The sequence below is a fragment of the Phyllobates terribilis genome, unplaced genomic scaffold (assembly GCF_046119375.1).
Source record: "Phyllobates terribilis strain yellow unplaced genomic scaffold, ASM4611937v1 Scaffold_5__5_contigs__length_657084704, whole genome shotgun sequence".
Lineage (NCBI taxonomy): Eukaryota > Metazoa > Chordata > Amphibia > Anura > Dendrobatidae > Phyllobates > Phyllobates terribilis.
Genome location: NW_027362765.1, coordinates 166,028,831 through 166,047,483, shown reverse-complemented (window position 1 = coordinate 166,047,483; position 18,653 = coordinate 166,028,831). Strand labels below are relative to the sequence as shown.

General features: G+C 43.4%; 1 protein-coding gene across 3 annotated transcripts in view; it reads right to left on the bottom strand.

Annotated features, from left to right (window-relative positions):
• Positions 1 to 1,273: 1,273 nt before the first annotated feature.
• The window catches only part of KRT222 (keratin 222), an 86,247-nt gene continuing 68,867 nt past the window's right edge, over positions 1,274 to 18,653 (bottom strand). For all 3 annotated transcript variants that reach the window (XM_073683345.1, XM_073683344.1, XM_073683343.1), the window contains 5 exons: positions 16,149 to 16,280; positions 10,172 to 10,392; positions 6,920 to 6,990; positions 6,323 to 6,440; positions 1,274 to 2,162 (listed from right to left, as the gene is read on the bottom strand). In XM_073683345.1, the coding sequence (XP_073539446.1) occupies positions 1,949 to 2,162; positions 6,323 to 6,440; positions 6,920 to 6,990; positions 10,172 to 10,392; positions 16,149 to 16,280 (756 nt within the window). In that variant the 3' untranslated portion in view covers positions 1,274 to 1,948. The remainder of the gene's footprint in view (positions 2,163 to 6,322; positions 6,441 to 6,919; positions 6,991 to 10,171; positions 10,393 to 16,148; positions 16,281 to 18,653) is intronic.

Genomic DNA, 18,653 nt, shown 5'->3' with positions numbered 1-18,653 from the left:
CCGGCACCTGTTTGAACTTGTTATCAGTATAAAAGACACCTGTCCGCAACCTCAAACAGTCACACTCCAAACTCCACTATGGTGAAGACCAAAGAGCTGTCGAAGGACACCAGAAACAAAATTGTAGCCCTGCACCAGGCTTGGAAGACTGAATCTGCAATAGGCAAGCAGCTTGGTGTGAAGAAATCAACTGTGGGAGCAATAATTAGAAAATGGAAGACATATAAGACCACTGATAATCTCCCTCGATCTGGGGCTCCACACAAGATCTCACCCCGTGGGGTCAAAATGATCTCGAGAACGGTGAGCAAAAATCCCAGAACCATACGGGGGTACCTAGTGAATGACCTGCAGAGAGGTGGGACCAATGTTACACAGGCTACCATCAGTAACACACTACGCCGCCAGGGACTCAGATCCTACAGTGCCAGACATGTCCCCCTGCTTAAGCCATTACATGTCCGGGCCCGTCTGAAGTTTGCTAGAGAGCATTTGGATGATTCAGAAGAGTATTGGAAGAATGTCATATGGTCAAATGAAACCAAAGTAGAACTGGTTGGTAGAAACACAACTCGTCATGTTTGGAGGAGAAAGAATGCTGAGTTGCATCCAAAGAACACTATACTTACTGTGAAGCATGGGTGGTGGCAACATCATGCTTTGGGGCTGGTTCTCTGCCAAGGGACCAGGACGACTGATCCATGTACATGAAAGAATGAATGGGGCCATGTATCGTGAGATTTTGAGTGCAAACCTCCTTCCATCAGCAAGAGCATTGAAGATAAAATGTGGCTGGGTCTTTCAGCATGACAATGATCCCAAGCACACCGCCAGGGCAATGAAGGAGTCTCTTCGTACGAAGCATTTCAAGGTCCTGGAGTGGCCTAGCCAGTCTCCAGATCTAAACCCTATAGAAAACCTTTGGAGGGAGTTGAAAGTCCTTGTTGCCCAGGGACAGCCCCAAAACATCACTACTCTAGAGAAGATCTGGATGGAGGAATGGGCCAACATACCAGCAACAGTGTGTGCCAACCTTGTGAAGACTTACAGAAAACGTTTGACCTCTGTCATTACCAACAAAGGATATATAACAAAGTATTGAGATGAACTTTTGTAATTGACCAAATACTTATTTTCCACCAAAATTTGAAAAAAAATTCTTTCCAAATCAGACAATATGATTTTCAGGATTTGTTTTCTCATTTTGTCTCTCAAAGTTGAGGTCTACGTATGATGTCAATTACAGGCCTCTCTCATCTTTTTAAGTGGGAGAACTTGCACAATTGGTGGCTGACTAAATACTTTTTTTCCCCACTGTATATATCTTACCTGGTGTAAATGTTGCTGTTCTCCTGAATTTGGAGTTGTTCTTCTTTTGTTCCTGAGCTTCCAGAAATATGCCCCACTCTTCCCATTGTATTATCTGCCAAGTGGGAGTGGTCCTCAACCCTTCCCTTGGATAACAAGTCTAGATTTACAAACAGAGACGAGGAGGCCATATCTCAAGAATGGAGAGGTGCAGGAAAAAAAAGAAACACCAGAACACCGGTTCAGGAGTACAGTGGCTTTTACCCCAGGTAAATAAAATTCCATATTTATAGCAAATGACAGGTCCTCCTTACAGCTGATAATGGAGCGTTTGAAGTGGATTGTAGCTGTTGGCAACAAATAATTAAACTATATATTTTTTTAGGCTTCTACCTTTTCTACCTTCAGCTAAATTATAGGGAAAATTCTTGTGACTTATAGATGGATGGAACAGCAAAAATAAATACATATACGGTACATACAAATTAAAACACACTGCAATACTTGCATCAAGAATGTCTATTCATTTTCCTCCTAGATCCAACACGACCCATTGTATTGATACTGTTAGCAATATTACCACATTGTTACGTATCATCTTAGCTGTCCTCCTTTTCTCTTTGGATTGGTAGTTGTGAGGTCAAGGACTCATGGTAGGAATGCTGCACGAGCGTCTCATGATTAACCTGACCTCTATGTCAGGTAGATTGTCCTTTTTGGTGTGGGAACATGCCTCGTCCGCAGCTGCCAGGTGGAGGTCAAATCTTAGGGACACCGATTTCTTTCTCAGTTTAGGATTGTCCTTGAAGAAGGAGCCTTCCCACTGTCTGATCATTTTGTCCACTTTTTCTGTCCTGTAAAATAGATACCGAATACGTGTTTACATAATATCCCAAAAATGGACCCTATACATTTCAGCTGCGTCCTTCAGGAATGGCAACAATGGCCATGGCATTAACTGGACACAGAATGATTGTTCAAACCAAGTACAGGCGCTCGGTGCTTCACGGTTGGGCCAATCATTTATATACTGTACAAGTGCTTCTCACTAAATTAGAATATCATCAAACAGTTAATTTACTTCAGTTTTTCAATGCAAAAAGTGAAACTCATATTATATAGAGTCATTACAAACAGAGTGATCTATTTCAAGTGTTTATTTCTGTTAATGTTGATGATTATGGCTTACAGCCAATGAAAACACACAAGTCATTATCTCAGTAAATTAGAATACTTTATAACAACAGCTTGAAAAATGTTTTTAAAATCCGAAATGTTGGCCTACTGAAATGTATGTTCAGTAAATGCACTCAATACTTGGTCGGGGCTCCTTTTGCATTAATTACTGCATCAATGCGGCGTGGCATGGAGGTGATCAGCCTGTGGCACTGCTGAGGTGTTATGGAAGCCCAGGTTGCTTTGATAGCAGCCTTCAGCTCGTCTGTATTGTTGGGTCTGGTGTCTCTCATCTTCCTCTTGATAATACCCCATAGATTCTCTATGGGGTTAAGGTCAGGCGAGTTTGCTGGCCAATCAAGCACAGTAATACTGTTGTTTTTAAACCAGGTATTGGTACTTTTGGCAGTGTGGACAGGTGCCAAGTCCTGCGGGAAAATGAGATTTCCATCTCCAAAAAGCTTGTCGGCAGAGGGAAGCATGAAGTGCTCTAAAATTTCCTGGTAGACGGCTCCGCTGACTTTGGTTTTGATAAAACACAGTGGACCTACACCAGCAGAGGACATGGCCCACCAAACCATCACTGATTGTGGAAACTTCACACTAGACCTCAAGCAGTTTGGATTGTGTGCCTCTCCACTCTTCCTCCAGACTCTGGGACCTTTATTTCCAAATGAAATGCAAAATTTACTTTCATCTGAAAACAACACCTTGGACCACTGAGCAACAGTCCAGGTCTTTTTCTCCTTGGCCCAGGTAAGATGCTTCTGGCGGTGTCTTATAGTCTTGAGTGGCTTCACACAATGAATGCGACACTTGTAGCCCATGTCCTGTATATGTCTGTGTGTGTGGTGGTTCTTGAAGCAATGACTCCAGCAGCAGTCCACTCATTGTGATTCTCCCCCAAATTTTTGAATGGCCTTTTCTTAACAATCCTTTCAAGGCTGCGGTTATCCTGGTTGCTTGTGCACCCTTTTCTACCACACTTTTTCCTTCCACTCAACTCTCCATTAATATGCTTGAATACAGCACTCTGTGAACAGCCAGCTTCTTTAGCAATGACCTTTTGTAGATTACCTTCCTTGTGGAGTGTGTCAATGACTGCTTTCTGGACATCTGTCAAGTCAGCAGTCTTTCCCATAATTGTGGAGCCTACTGAAACAGACTAAGGGACCTTTTTAAATCCATTAAAAATGTTTTTTGCTAATTATTCTAATTTACTGAGATAATGAGTTTTGTGTTTTCATTGGCTGTAAGCCATAATCATCAACATTAACAGAAATAAACACTTGAAATAGATCACTCTGTTTGTAATGACTCTATATAATATATGAGTTTCACTTTTTGTATTGAAGAACTGAAATAAATTAACTTTTTGATGATATTCTAATTTAAAGAGAATCACTTGTACACCTTCCCATCTGCTTGTTTTCCATCCATCTCCACCAGTCTCTGGCTCTATGAAGCCAGAGCTGTCAATTTAAGAATAGGGGAGGGTGGATATTGAGGGAAAACAAGGAGGTGGGAAGGTGTATATAAATGATTGGCCCTGACATGAAGCACCGAGCGTTTGGACTTAGTTTGAACAGTCATTCTGTGCTCACAGAGTCCCTTTAAATTACTTGACTCTTGCTCTACAGCTTGTTGCTGAGAGTTGCACCTGTGAAGATTTTTAGCAGGATTTCACATTGATGTGACCACTGTAGTGCTGACACATCAGTGTCCATAGTTGTGTGGCCATATCTGGTAATTCAGCTCAGCGCCCTCTCAGCCTGATCACTTGAATGCTCTTTTCTTTAGTACCAGATATCAGTACTACAGTCACACAACTAAGGATGTTACTATGTTGGTACTGGAACCACAACATGTCAGAGAGTGTTTCTGCTACCACTAGTCACACTTCCCAAGAGTTGTGTGATGCCTGTTGTTAGGCGTTGGGCATTGGGCGTTTGCTGGATTCGAAATGGGTCCAGAACCTTCTGTGGTCTCCCATTCTGGTCCAGCCAGTGCTGATGCTACTCAGCATCATCATCAGTCCCAACACCTAGCTGGTCCACGAGAAGTACAGGTTGCAACAGGAAGCATAGGTTGCGGAGGGAGAGAGGGCTGTTAAAGTCTAAGTCCAGGTTTTTCTGTACTGAGCATGCCCGTGACATGGTGGACCGTGATTGGTGGTTTGGGAGCCAGCTGATCCGGTGACCTGGCACCGCCTGATTGGTCGCGGGTGACATCACCAATGGTGCGACGGTGGGCAGGGCTTAATCTTTAAAAGGCCCACCCATAAACATGACGTCGCGCTCTGATCATTGAGCAGTGATGCTGTTGTGTGGACACTTGGCCTATAGAGCTCCACGTGTGCTTTAGTTGAAATAGGCAGGTGTAGTGAAATAGGCAGGCTAGTGGAAATAGGCAGGTAGCTTGGCCGTACAGACTGGCTCCGATTAGGGGGTCGCCATACACCCCGAGCAGTCTGCAGATGCCGTGTTCCCGGTACCGCCTGTGAGCCACGTGGTGTGATTCTCCTCAGTCCGGTAGCACGCCGGCTGAGAGCACTTACACGCCGGCGTGAGTCACACATGCATCCTAGCACCCACTGCGTAGTCCCTGTGTAGTTAACAGGGCTACAGCTACTTCCCCGGTCGCGCATCTCCCGTGCTGTTAACGGAAATTGAGCGAACCGCTATACCCGTTCCCGTGTGCAGTAACACGGAAGGGTTTATCATTTAAGTTGGTTGCTTTCCTTCTCACCCGGAAAGTGTTCGGCAGCAGTCCACCAAGCTGCATTGCGGACCCCGGGGTCGGTTGCGTTCCATTATAATAAAGTTGTTTGCAACCGTCCCCTTAACACCTGTAAGTATAGCACATGACTGCTGACATCAGTGATTGGCTGCAGTGGTCCTATGCCTTTGTGTCACATTATTTCTCGCAGCCTGTAATCCAACCCTGACAGGTTCCCACCCTAGCATCTGCGCTGGATTAAAGAGGGATTAAAAAGGTGACTACTTTTAGTTTTACGACATTTGCTGTTTCTTCTTATGTTTTTGTTTTTAACTACCGGGACAAGCCCTTTAATGGTATTTGAAACCTCATCATTTTGGACAACACAAAGTATGGTTTGTATCATAAGAATATATTTGTTCATTGAATGTTAGGATTGGCTGCATCAGAGTTTTTATGTTACCTATAGCATGTTTTACATATGGAAGTAATGGTCTGGCCGTAGAGGCGCTTGTCCCACAATAAAAATGATACCTATTTCGTAGAGATCCGATGTGCCTGTCATGAGAAATCTAGAACTGAACCCATATGCAAATCAGGCTGGGGGCATGTCCATGCACTTGGCAGAAGCAGCCCTAGTGTCTGGACACGCCTCAATGCACTTCCAGTCTGATTTGCCTGTGGTTCTACGCTAGATTTCTACGCCCACTAGAAGAAGCATAGCGAAACGCTCATCGGGATGGAGGGACACAGTGCCTACATCATTATCCTTGCAGTTGATATGACTAGGTGTTAGGTAATAACATATGCATACTGGTTGTACCACTCTAGCTGCACCAGTACTCCACATGACTTCTACGCTTAATGAGAATCTGAGTTTCTTGTGTTGGCTAACAAGCACCAGTTCTATTTTACACATCTATGGTTCATGTGGCTTCCATTCAGTCACTTTTCCCATTCTTTGGTTATACATAATAGATTTCTCATGACTGACAAATCAGATCTCTACAAAATAGGTATCAATCTTATTGTGGGAGATGTGCCTATTCAACCGTACCACTACTTCCATGAAGAAAACATGCTGACAATTTCCATTTAATAATGTACCGGTAATACTTACTGCACTGTGCCTGTCGCCTCCGCTCCTTCTTCTGCAATATTTCCATTAAATATTGCTTGGTTTTCGTCTTGCTCTTCTCGTGATTCCCTGTAAACTTTTGAAATTTTTTCCACATGGCCTATAATGGTAAAAATATTACACGTTTAGAGACTTACTTTGTTCTTTCTGTCTTGACTTAATTTTCATGTTGTATATATAAGAAGACCAGGCACAGAACCATCGTATCCCACTCATCTCCCTTTACCTACCCATAGACATGTATCATTAACATGTAAGTGAGAAAGAACAATGATTGATATTTCTGGTCATATTGCCTGTTTTGGGTCATTTGTGAGGGCCAAATTGACTAATATTTTTTGTGCATCCCTCCTAGATTGTTTGGAAGTGCCCCAATAACATTTATCACCGACCCACAGGTTTGGCTTTGAGTGTGATTGCTGGGTTGTCTTACCAGTTACTACTACAGGGGTCCTGACTTCCATGTTCCTCCTCACCAGCGTCTTCTTAGTGAGGAGTAATATGGAGCCTCAGTTAACCATGTGCTCTGTGGATCCAGATACCGAAGCAGACAATCTTCACAGCTGCTCTGACTCTTACCTGAAGGTAGGGTAAAGCCTATTTTGCTTGTAGATGTGTTAGGTTCCTGAAGTTGTCTAGTGCCATATAACCTATTAATAAAAATAAGTCAATAAAGTCCTTTTTGATGAATAAACCATTAAATTTTTGTATTTTTTTTTTAATTATTAGCCAATTTACATGCCAAATGTGTTGGCACAAACAAACATGTCTGGCTTCATGCTCCACTATTAAAGTGTTAATTAAAGGACCTTGTTTGGATCTCTAATGATATCTAGGTTACTACTCTTACTTGGTTGAACAGTTAAGTTGTAGTAGATGCCGGTTTTGGAGAATCATTATTAATTTAAAAGGTCCCTTGACAATAATTTCACAAGTGTCTCCTTCTGGAACCTACAATGAAAATTTATATTCTTGTGGAAACCTCTCAGTAAGTGAATAATTTTCCTGCAGCACCCCCACAGGGGAAATTAAGCATTACACAGTAGGTTGCCTGTGTAAAGCAGGGTAGATTTCTATAACCACTCTCCACTCTGGTTATGAAAGGAGGATCCTGATCAGAAGAACAACCTCAATTACTTCTGAATTCCCTTATAGGTTATACAGTTATATGAAAAAGTTTGGGCACCCCTATTAATCTTAAGCTTATTGTTTTATAAAAATTGGTGTTTTTGCAACAGCTATTTCAGTTTGATATATGTAATAAATGTTGGACACAGTAATGTTTCTGCCTTGAAATGAGGTTTATTGTACTAACAGAAAATGTGCAATCTGCATTCAAACAAAATTTGACAGGTGCATAAGTATGGGCACCTCACCAGAAAAGTGACATTAATATTTAGTAGATCCTCCTTTTGCAAAAATAACAGCCTCTAGTCGCTTCCTGTAGCTTTTAATGAGTTCCTGGATCCTGGATGAAGGTATTTTTGACCATTCCTCTTTACAAAACAATTCCAGTTCAGTTAAGTTTGATGGTCGCCGAGCATGGACAGCCCTCTTCAAATGATCCCACAGATGTTCAATGATATTCAGGTCTGGGGACTGGGATGGCCATTCCAGAACATTGTAATTGTTCCTCTGCATGAATTCCTGAGTAGATTTGGAGCGGTGTTTTGGATCATTGTCTTGCTGAAAGATCCATCCCCTGCGTAACTTCAACTTTATCACTGATTCTTGAACATTATTGTCAAAAATCTGCTGATACTGAGTGGAATCCATGCGTCCCTCAACTTTAACAAGATTCCCGGTGCCGGCATTGGCCACACAGCCACAAAGCATGATGGAACCTCCACCAAATTTTACTGTGGGTAGCAAGTGTGTTTCTTGGAATGCTGTGTTTTTTTGCCGCCATGCATAACGCCTTTTTGTATGACCAAACAACTCAATCTTGGTTTCATCAGTCCACAGGACCTTCTTCCAAAAAGAAATTGGCTTCTCCAAATGTGCTTTTGCATACCTCAGCCGACTCTGTTTGTGGCGTGCTTGCAGAAACGGCTTCTTTCGCATCACTCTCCCATACAGCTTCTCCTTGTGCAAAGTGCGTTGTATAGTTGACCGATGCACAGTGACACCTTCTGTAGCAAGTTGATGCTGCAGCTCTCTGGAGGTGGTCTGAGGATTGTCCTTGACTGATCTCACTATTCTTCTTCTCTGCCTTTCGGATGTTTTTCTTGGCCTGCCACTTCTGGCCTTAACAAAAACTGTCCCTGTGTTCTTCCATTTCCTTACTATGTTCCTCACAGTGGAAACTGACAGGTTAAATATCTGAGACAGCTTTTTGTATCCTTCCCCTGAACAACTATGTTGAATAATCTTTGTTTTCAGATCATTTGACAGTTGTTTTGAGGAGCCCATGATGCCACTCTTCAGAGGAGATTCAAACAGGAGAACAACTTGCAAGTGGCCACTTTAAGTAGCTTTTCTCATGATTGCATACACCTGGCTCTGAAGTTCAAAGCTCAATGAGGTTACAAAACCAAAAAAAGTGCTTTAGTAAGTCAGTAAAAAGTAGGTAGGAGTATTTAAAACAAGAAAATTATAAGGGTGCCCATACTTATGCACCTGTCAAATTTTGTTTGAATGCAGATTGCACATTTTCTGTTAGTACAATAAACATCATTTCAAGGCAGAAACATTACTGTGTCCAACAGTTATTACATATATCAAACTGAAATAGCTGTTGCAAAAACACCAATTTTTATAAAACATTAAGCTTAAGATTAATAAGGGTGCCCAAACTTTTTCATATAACTGTATATGTTATAATAACCTGGACAATTAAGTGTGGACAGTAATTTGAATGTGATTTGGATGTCCCTATACATATTACTATAACTTTCTCAGGGAACAAGTCTCCTTACTCTGCTTCTGATTTCCTCACAGAGAAACTTTACCTCTTTAGACCTCTGTGAAAGGCTTTTCCCTCAGCCTACCAGTCTCATATTTTGCACTGAAGACAAGAAAGAACCCAGAAACAGCTCTCTGTAAATGGAGATCTTTTCTTTTTGGACAACACCTTGGTTTGGCTAAATATCTTAAGTATCCTAATGTAAAAGGCTCTTTTTAGGGTGAACATTGACTTAGAGGGTGGTTATCTCAGATAGGTGGTATTCAAAGGTTTTTTTTTCAACTAACAAAGCTAATTTTAATCAACATTTTACTCAATAGATGGAATAATAATAATTTCCACAATTGAATGTGTTTAAAAAAATGTTACTGTGCTGAGATAATCTTATAAATGTGCCCCATGTGTACTATCTGACTGTACAGTAACACGGTCTGATCATACCACAGCTCCTGGGCAGGGGGGAGGGGAAGCAAAAGAGTATACAGACAGGACAGCTGGGGCTTGCTAATTATTCATTCTTTGAGGTAAAACATTGCTTAAAAAGATTTAGTGGAACTTTTTGCCTCACAGAAAGAATCAGCTGTGATCCCCTGCTGTAATGTCTGTATACTCTTTTGCTTCCTCCCCTGCCCAGGAGATGTGGTATGATCAGACCATGTTCCTGTACGGTCAGACACAGCCATTACACTGTACATAGCAAGGGAACATTTATAAGATTGTCTCAGCCCAGGAACATTTTTTTAACACATCCAATTATGGAACTCATTATTATTCCAAGATCTATTGATTAAAATGAACTTTGTTTGTGGGAAAACCCCTCAAGCTCTTATACTTTTGTTTGACTATTTTGGGGTACACTATGTAATACAGCATCATCTAGTTTCCCTAGTTTATGGGTAATTATAGTTTAATTTAGACAGGTGCACCTTGACTCTTCACCCTCCAGCAAGCTGCGGTACGCTGAGATTTCCTGCTCCAGCTTCATGTTGGTGTTGAGGAGCATCTTGTGCTTCTGTAGCTGTGACCGAACTCCTTCTCTCACCTCTTGAAGCTCTTGTTGTAAATCAGCAATCACAGCAGAAAGAGCCTCCAGCTGCTTCTGGTGCTGCTGCTCCGTTTCATGTAGGGTGAACTTTAGACTTCTTTCCTTTTGTAACAATAATAGAAAATGCAATTTAAAGGGAAGCTCAGTAGAAACACAAAATTACTGTCTGTGATTTTTATTAGGGTCTACAAAATATGGTGTAAATATGTATAAAATATCTTTATGTCACATTAACACCGGGATGTACGTTGCCAACGTCTGCTTCTGTTGCCAGGCGCCGCCATTTTCATTCTGCTGGTGATGGAGGGAATGTCACGATCTGTGTCTCTCGAATACAGACTAATGGGTGGGTGTGCTGTCCAGTTGCCCAACTGGTGTAATCAGCTCTCTCTTGTGGTCTGTGGTGCAGCGCCACACTCTACTTTAAAGGGGTTGTCCACTACTATTGAAAATAGCCCAATGTATTTCTATGATGAATAGAAGCTTCTTGTAAATACCTTCCTCTGCTGTTTCTGCCTGTGAGCGGCGCTATCACTGGCCGCTCACAGGCATCACGTGACCCCCGGCTGCAGCCGGTGCTGACATCTGCTGACGTCGCGACAAGTCCAGGCTGCAGCCGAGGGTCCCTCTTCTGCGTTCCATGGTGGCTGCTGGGTTGTGGGCGGGGTTACCCCGCGTGTCACACCTGGCATCCACCACATGCTCTTCCTCTCCCCATTGGGAAAGTGCGTGGTGGATGCAGGGTGTGACGCGGGGGGTAACCCCGCCCACAACCCAGCAGCCACCGCGGGGACCCCAGCGCTGAGTCATGCCTCACTTGACGTGACGTCAGCGGGGGGTCACGTGCTGTCTATGCAAATTAGCACACACAGGAGAAGTGGCTAATCGGCAAATGCTAGCACAAAGGGAGCTGCTAACCCAATTAACATACGAGTGTATTTTCTAGTGGCACCGGCCTGTGATAAATATACACCTAGGTGAGAAGGATGTATGGGACACATGTTGTTAGCGGCAGGGTCAGCTAAGGAGAAATATGCATAGTTTTCCATAGCTGTGAGCCCCTCCAGTGAGCTGTGGCACAAAAGTACCTGAATAACGGACCGCAGCTATGCCATGTTTAGTCTCTAAGGAAAGATAAATTCGTAATTAAGAATATGGCGTTACTTGCAAGCTTCTGCAATAAGTTATCGGGGAAGTTAGATATTTTAATAAAAATATGAAGGCTGGAGCCCAGCCCACATGATGTCATCACAGGGGATGTATGGGCAGGTCCCCCCTTCGACATAAAAGACCCAGTCGAGGATGGGTTAACACTCATGCTGGAAGCATATATTCTATATAGCAGGGGTCACGTTCGATAACGGTCAAATCAAGTGAAGCGCCTCCCCTCCAGCTAAACTGAATCGTTTCTGCGATCTCTTTAGTAAGTTCTTCTTTAATCCCATTTTCTTTGTGTAACTGTATATTCTCTATTGTAATGTCTCCCTTTGTAAAACCTTTTGTATATTTTTCATAAACACTGCCTCCTTTTTGAATTAAATATAACATTTAATAGTCCTGTTTCTTTTGCTTTGAAATCGTTCCTCCCCCGAAGCCATATATGCTACCAGAAAGCAGGCGTCTGATCAGGCCTGTATTATATTTCTAATCTGGTCGGTGGTGGCATCGAATAATATTAATTGGGCTATCGTGAAGCTGGCAGTGACCGTACTGGGGCGTATACACATATTCCATGCATTGGAGTCCAGAGGTGTGTACGCCATACGCTCACTATGTGCTTGCCGATAGCTACTTAGTGCGTAATCAGGATCATGTGCGTGAGAATCCCTGACGTTCCTGACAGGATGTATATTGATTAATATTATACCATTCTCCAGAAGTACTTCCTGAAGGGTATAAACCCAATGATGCAGTAAGTTTGGGTCTCTGAATCCATGGTTTCTCCAAATATGCACCCATAATAGTTAGGCAGCCTGTGTCAAAGTTACTTTGCTGCACTTCTGCTCTGGCAGACACTCCTGCCCCGGTGTTCTTGGTAGAGATGCTGTGTGCTCATCTGCACAGTCAGGTAGAAGGATAGTTATTCTGGTTAATGGACAGGATCAGCTGCCTGACCAATCACAGAACATGTTAAGCTCCCAATTAGCATCTCTGGAGTTTCACAGGCTTAACTAAATCCTGAAAAAAGTGTAGAGGTGTACAGTTTGATTAACAGAACATACACTATATAAAACATTACTTTCATTGGTTAATAGTTATTAATTAATTAATTAATTAATGTTCATGATTTACACATCTATAATATAACGGGAGATGCGTGTCTCTGTCTGAAGGCTTTATAGACTGCGAAAGTGCGACACGCCTGTGCAGTCTGGCTCCAGACAGAACACTGCATGGAGCCGTTACAGGCAAGAGGGGTGTATGGCGCCGTAGATCACGGTATGCGTAGACGCTGAAAGCATACCACGATCTCCGGTGCCATACTTACATACTTACCTGACCGTGAGGAGCATTGCCGCGGCGCCTCTCTTTGCCGGAGACCGGGGCAGGAGTGAGGCGTCAGAATCGGCGTATGCGCATAGCGCTATCCGGTGCCATTTTACTGAAGACACACTTGCAATGTGTCTTTAGCAAAATGGCGCCGGACAGCGTGGTATGGGCATGCGCGTACTCCGGTGCCACACTCCTCCCCCGGCCTCCAGCAGAACAGGACACAGCAGCGCTGGAGCACAGGGAAGAAAGGTGAGTATAAGTGTTTATTTTTTTGTATGTGTGTGCAGCGTGAAAGGGATGAAGGGTGCCATACATAGCAGGATTGGGGGGTGAGGGGGCCACACATACCAGGATTTGGGGGATGAGGGGTACCATGCATACCAGGATTGTGGGGTGAGGGGACCATGCATACCAGGATGAGGGGTACCACACATGCCAGGATTGGGGGGTGAGGGGACCATGCATAATAGGATTGGGGGGTGAGGGGTGCCATGCATACTAGAATAGGGATGAGGAGTACCATACACACCAGGATAGGAATGCGGGGTACCATACATACCAGGATGAGGGAGGGGGTGCCATGCATACCAGGATAAGGGGTACCATGCATACCAGAATAGGGATGAGGGGTATCATGCATACCAGGATAAGAGATGGGGTGCCATGCATACCAGGATAGGGATGAGGGGTGCCATGAATACTAGGATGAGGGATTGGGTGCTATGCATACCAGGTTTCTGGGATGAGGAGGCCATACATACCAGAATTGGGATGAGGGGTACCATGCATACCAGGATGAGGGATGGGGTGCCATGCATACCAGGATAAGGGGTACCATGCATACCAGAATAGGGATGAGGGGTACCATGCATACCAGGATAAGAGATGAGGCGCCATGCATACCAGGATAGGGATGAGGGGTGCCATGCATACTAGGATGAGGGATTGGGTGCCATGCATACCAAGATAAGGGGTACCATGCATACCAGGATGAGGGATGGGGTGCCATGCATACCAGGATAAGGGGTACCATGCATACCAGAATAGGGATGAGGGGTACCATGCATACCAGGATAAGAGATGAGGTGCCATGCATACCAGGATTGGGAATGAGGGGTGCCATGCATACCAGGATTGAGGATGAGGGGTGCCATGCATACCAGGAGTGGGGATGAGGGGTGCCATGCATACCAGGATTGGGGATGAGGGGAGCCATGCGTACCAGGATTGAGGATGAGGGGTGCCATGCATACCAGGATTGGGGATGAGGGGTGCCATGCATACCAGGATTGGGGATGAGGGGTGCCATGCATACCAGGATTGGGGGTGAGGGATGCCATGCATACCAGGATTGGGGGTGAGGGTGCCATGCATTCCAGGATTGGGGGTGAGGGGAGCCATGCCTACCAGGATAGGGATGAGGGGTGCCATACATTACAGAATAGAGATGAGGGGTGCCATGCATACCAGGATAAGGATGAGGGGTGCCATGCATTACAGGATAGGGATGAGGGGTGCCATGCATACCAAGATAGGGATGAGGGGTGCCATGCATATAAGGGTGAGGGGTGCCATGCATACCAGGAGAGGGATGAGGGGGTGCCATGCATACTCACATAGGATGTTGGGGACAGGATGGGGGCAGCACAAATACCAGGAGGGGGGCAGCACATACCAGCATGGGAGATCATATACCAATAAAAATGCTTGCCACCCGGGTGTAGAACAGGTTGAATAGCTAGTATACTGTATATACATACAACTGGTCCAAATCTCAGGTCTGGCAGCACGGTGGCTCAGTGGTTAGCACAGTGGCTTTGCAGCTCTGAGTTTCTGGGTTCAAATCCCACCAAGGACAACATCTGCAAGGAGTTTGTATGTTCTCCCCGTGTTTGCGTGGGTTTCCTCCGGGTTCTCCGGTTTCCTTCCACACTCCAAAGACATACTGCTAGGGAATCTAGATTGTGAGCCCCAATGGGGACAGTGATTGATAATGGTGTTTGTAAAGCATTGAGGAATATGATGACGCTATATAGATAAGCATAATAAATGCTTAATCTGAGAGCATCGAAATTTAGGAGCAGAGACTCTGATTCCTGGAATGTGTCATTTACTGGGACGTTTACTGTAGCTTTGATAAAGTCAGTTTTATCAACAGGGGATCATCATTAGAGGACTAGTAAACCTGCTGCCATGTAGTCCTTCATATTCATGAGCTCTGTATGACCCCGTTGAACCATTAATTGGCAGTTTTCTGCCTATGCACAGTGTATGCAGAAATCTCCCAATCAGTGGTGTGTGTTTGTAGGAGGGGGTTAGACAGAGCTCAGCATTCAGAGAACTGGTGGATCTACTGTAGATAAAACAGTTTTTAATCAAAACTGCAGCACCCAATAAAGTTAGTGATACATTGCTGGAATCAGAGTCTCTGTCCCTACATCATGCTGCTGTCAAATAGGTTAGCAAAAACCTGGTGATAGACTCCCTTTACATTTTCTATGTTTTTGTACCCTGTACCAATATTTGTATTCTATTTAAGTTTATCCACTTCAAAATCCACATAAAAAAACCTTAAAATACTCTTTGAATACGCATCCTATTTATTCAGTGGAAGTCCACATTGCTGTTTATACATGGCAAGTTTTTTCCGAGAATATTTAAAAATTTGCCTTGTGGAATCTGCTCCAAACGTGACACTGTCTAGTCAAAAGTCAGCAACAAACCTTGTGGAAAATAAAGTGCTTCAAAACTACTTAAAAAAACGCGTCAGATCTGAAAACCTCGTCAAAAAATGCATGGATTACTGATGGGTATTTCCTTGAAAATCACATATAGCTGAACAATACCAGGAGTAATAGTCTGGACTGCTCAGACCCAGCTGTTTCTTGCCTTCTCCTTTGGGTTAACCCATGGATGCCCACTCTAGTCTGACCTCAAATTGTGTGACTTAATTCTTTTGGACTCTGCTCCGGCTATTCCTGACTCTGCATCTTCTTCTTGGTTCTGATCCTGGCTTATTTAATTAACAGTATTTCTTGAACACTCTCCACCACTCAGCAACAACTCTGCAGATACAACCCATGCAAGGAAATCCACATCCCTGTAGAAGGGCTAAATAATGGCCAAGGTAAAGTTTGATGGTGGAAGCCCTATGCATTATGACTACTGCCTTTCTATACTAGGCCTTTACCTAAGATCATCGGGCCTCTACTGGATAAAAGCCCAATGGATCAGTTCACCTATTTATACATGTATGACGGAAACTGACCCCAACATATTAATTAATCCTATAATTTAGAATCCTTCTGCTTTAAGACAAGGTGCTACATTGAGATGAGAACGACTCTGTTACTAGAAATACTCACCATTGCTTGCAGAGATTCGATTTCAGCCTGTAGAGTTTTCCATTGCTTCCTGGCTTCATGAAGATTGGCCCGGGCTTCCCTCAGTTCTTCTTCGTCTTTCAGCATCTTCCGCCGGGTTTCTTCTTCTTCCAGCTGGATGGAAATGAAGTGACAGGATCATAATGTATCTGATCTGTGAGGTCAGACGATAAGCACTGCAGACTGACAGGGGAAATTGGACAATGACAGATGACACATATCATTTCAAGGACACAACTTCTTTAATATTTATATCTCTTCAGCACAAGGTTTCAGTCTTTACACCGGCACCCGCTTTGACAAATCGAAGAATTAAAGCAGACAGATCTACTGTATGTATAACATGCCCTATGGGCGGTCAGTTTAAGGATGAAAAACTAATAATTTCCCACAAGGATAAGGAAAAAATACAGTAATTTTCCTTTAGCGGGCATCCATATGTGAATGGTCATCAGATATCCTAGATTATTGGATGTCTAAAGAAACCTACTGTCTATAAAACTCCCAACCTTTTAGAAAGAAATCCAAAAATAAAAGATTAATAAAAAATTATGTTACTATCTCTTTACTGTTATATTTGGATGAATTTCTGTGTTGGTTATCTATGCATATTTATCAGCTTTTTCAATATATTGCAGTTGTTTGACAGATCAACAACTTTAAGAGTTTTCCGGTTTTAGAATATGGATGGACAGGCCATCAACTTGGTAAAGTTAAAGTTAAATTGGTAGGTGTCCAATTCTTGGCAGCCCCATTGATCAGCTGTCTGAATGGGCCGTGGGACCGATCGGGCACTGTGGCCTCTTCAGTGTTTATGTTGTGCCATCCACGTAGTAATGGCTGTGCAGGGTCGGCTGCAATTTTGCGCCCTTGTAATGAATATTCTGGAAAATCTGGATTACAACCAATATGAGCACTATAACAGAAGCCACATGGATCTCCCAACTTTTCCAGTATCTTGAATGGCAAATAAGCCTAATGGGAGAGTAGGTATTATTACATATTAGGCATTGGTTGGGTACTAAGGCCAATGAAGACTGTGCTTGCAAATTTTGGTTACCAGCCAGCTTTACCAGTCTGAAAATTTTTTATATGAAGAATAGTCTCTCCCATACAAGACAGCAATCATGGCCATTTTGACAAAGAAGGTAAAAATCTCCTTAAAGAGAAAACGTCTCCTAATGTTTGTTATGAACTGATATTTGATATCGTCTTGCCAGGATCCTTCAGTATTGATGACACAAGGTCGTAAACAGAAATTCTATATACATTTAATTCTTCATATCAGATGTGACATTTCACAGAACATATCCTGGTATTAGTTCTAAACTAGTCACTGCAGACTATAGATTTTTACCTAATTCTTGCACTCCATTCAATGAGACCATATCCTAGTCATCCAAATGCGTACCTATCATTTAATTTTTCTACTCTCTTACACATCCTGCAGATCAGTGAGAATCTGAGTACTGAGACAGGCTTCGTTGGGCAATCATATGGTGTGTTGAGGTATAATACTGGGCGGGGGGACTGTGTTAGGGCATCTTACTGTGTGTGGAGGAATCATACTGTATGTGGGGGCTGTTGGGGCTTCACACCATGTGCAGGGGTATTATACTGTATGTGGGGGAAGCCAGGGTCATAACAACCACGGTTGCAGAGGTCACGACCGGGCCCGTGCGGGTGGGGGCCCGCTGACGTCAGCACAAACTTCATCAACATTAACAGAAATAAACACTTGAAATAGATCACTCTGTTTGTAATGACTCTATATAATATAAGAGTTTCACTTTTTTGTATTGAAGAACTGAAATAAATTAACTTTTTGATGATATTCTAATTTAGTGAGAAGCACCTGTATATATGCCAGGATGGGACCAGGATCAGGGACATATATACCAGGATGGGGCCAGGTTAAGGAACATATATATCAGGAAGGGGGATATATATGCCAGGATAGGGTCAGGATGAGGGACATATATACCCAGGATGGAGGGCATATATATATATATATATATATATGTATATATATGTATATATATATATATATATATATATATATACATCTATATATATATAATATTGTGAGGCAGTGACTGGGATTGTATACGAGGGACAGTATATATCCCCCAGAACGTGTACAGAGACCTATTAAATCCATTGGAGTGCATTGCAGTCACAGACTCACCTGCGGCTGCAATGCAGGAATGAAGGTGAGCATTGACCTGGTCAGGCTATCTGGCTAAGGCAGATTAAGTAAAACCCGGCACGGCCTTCATTTCTTGGGGGAGGCTATAGGAAGGCAGTGAGGCGGCCTCCTCCCTCCAACAAGGGTTTTCCAGTGGCTCTTGCCACAGGTCCTTTAAAAACCCTGCGCTAAAGATTAATCTTGTTCAGTGTTGGGACCTGCTAGGAGCATAGCAGGAAAGCTTGGCGGGCCTGTGTGTAGCTGAACCCCCGTCTGGGAAGGCTCTGCACCCGTCAGGC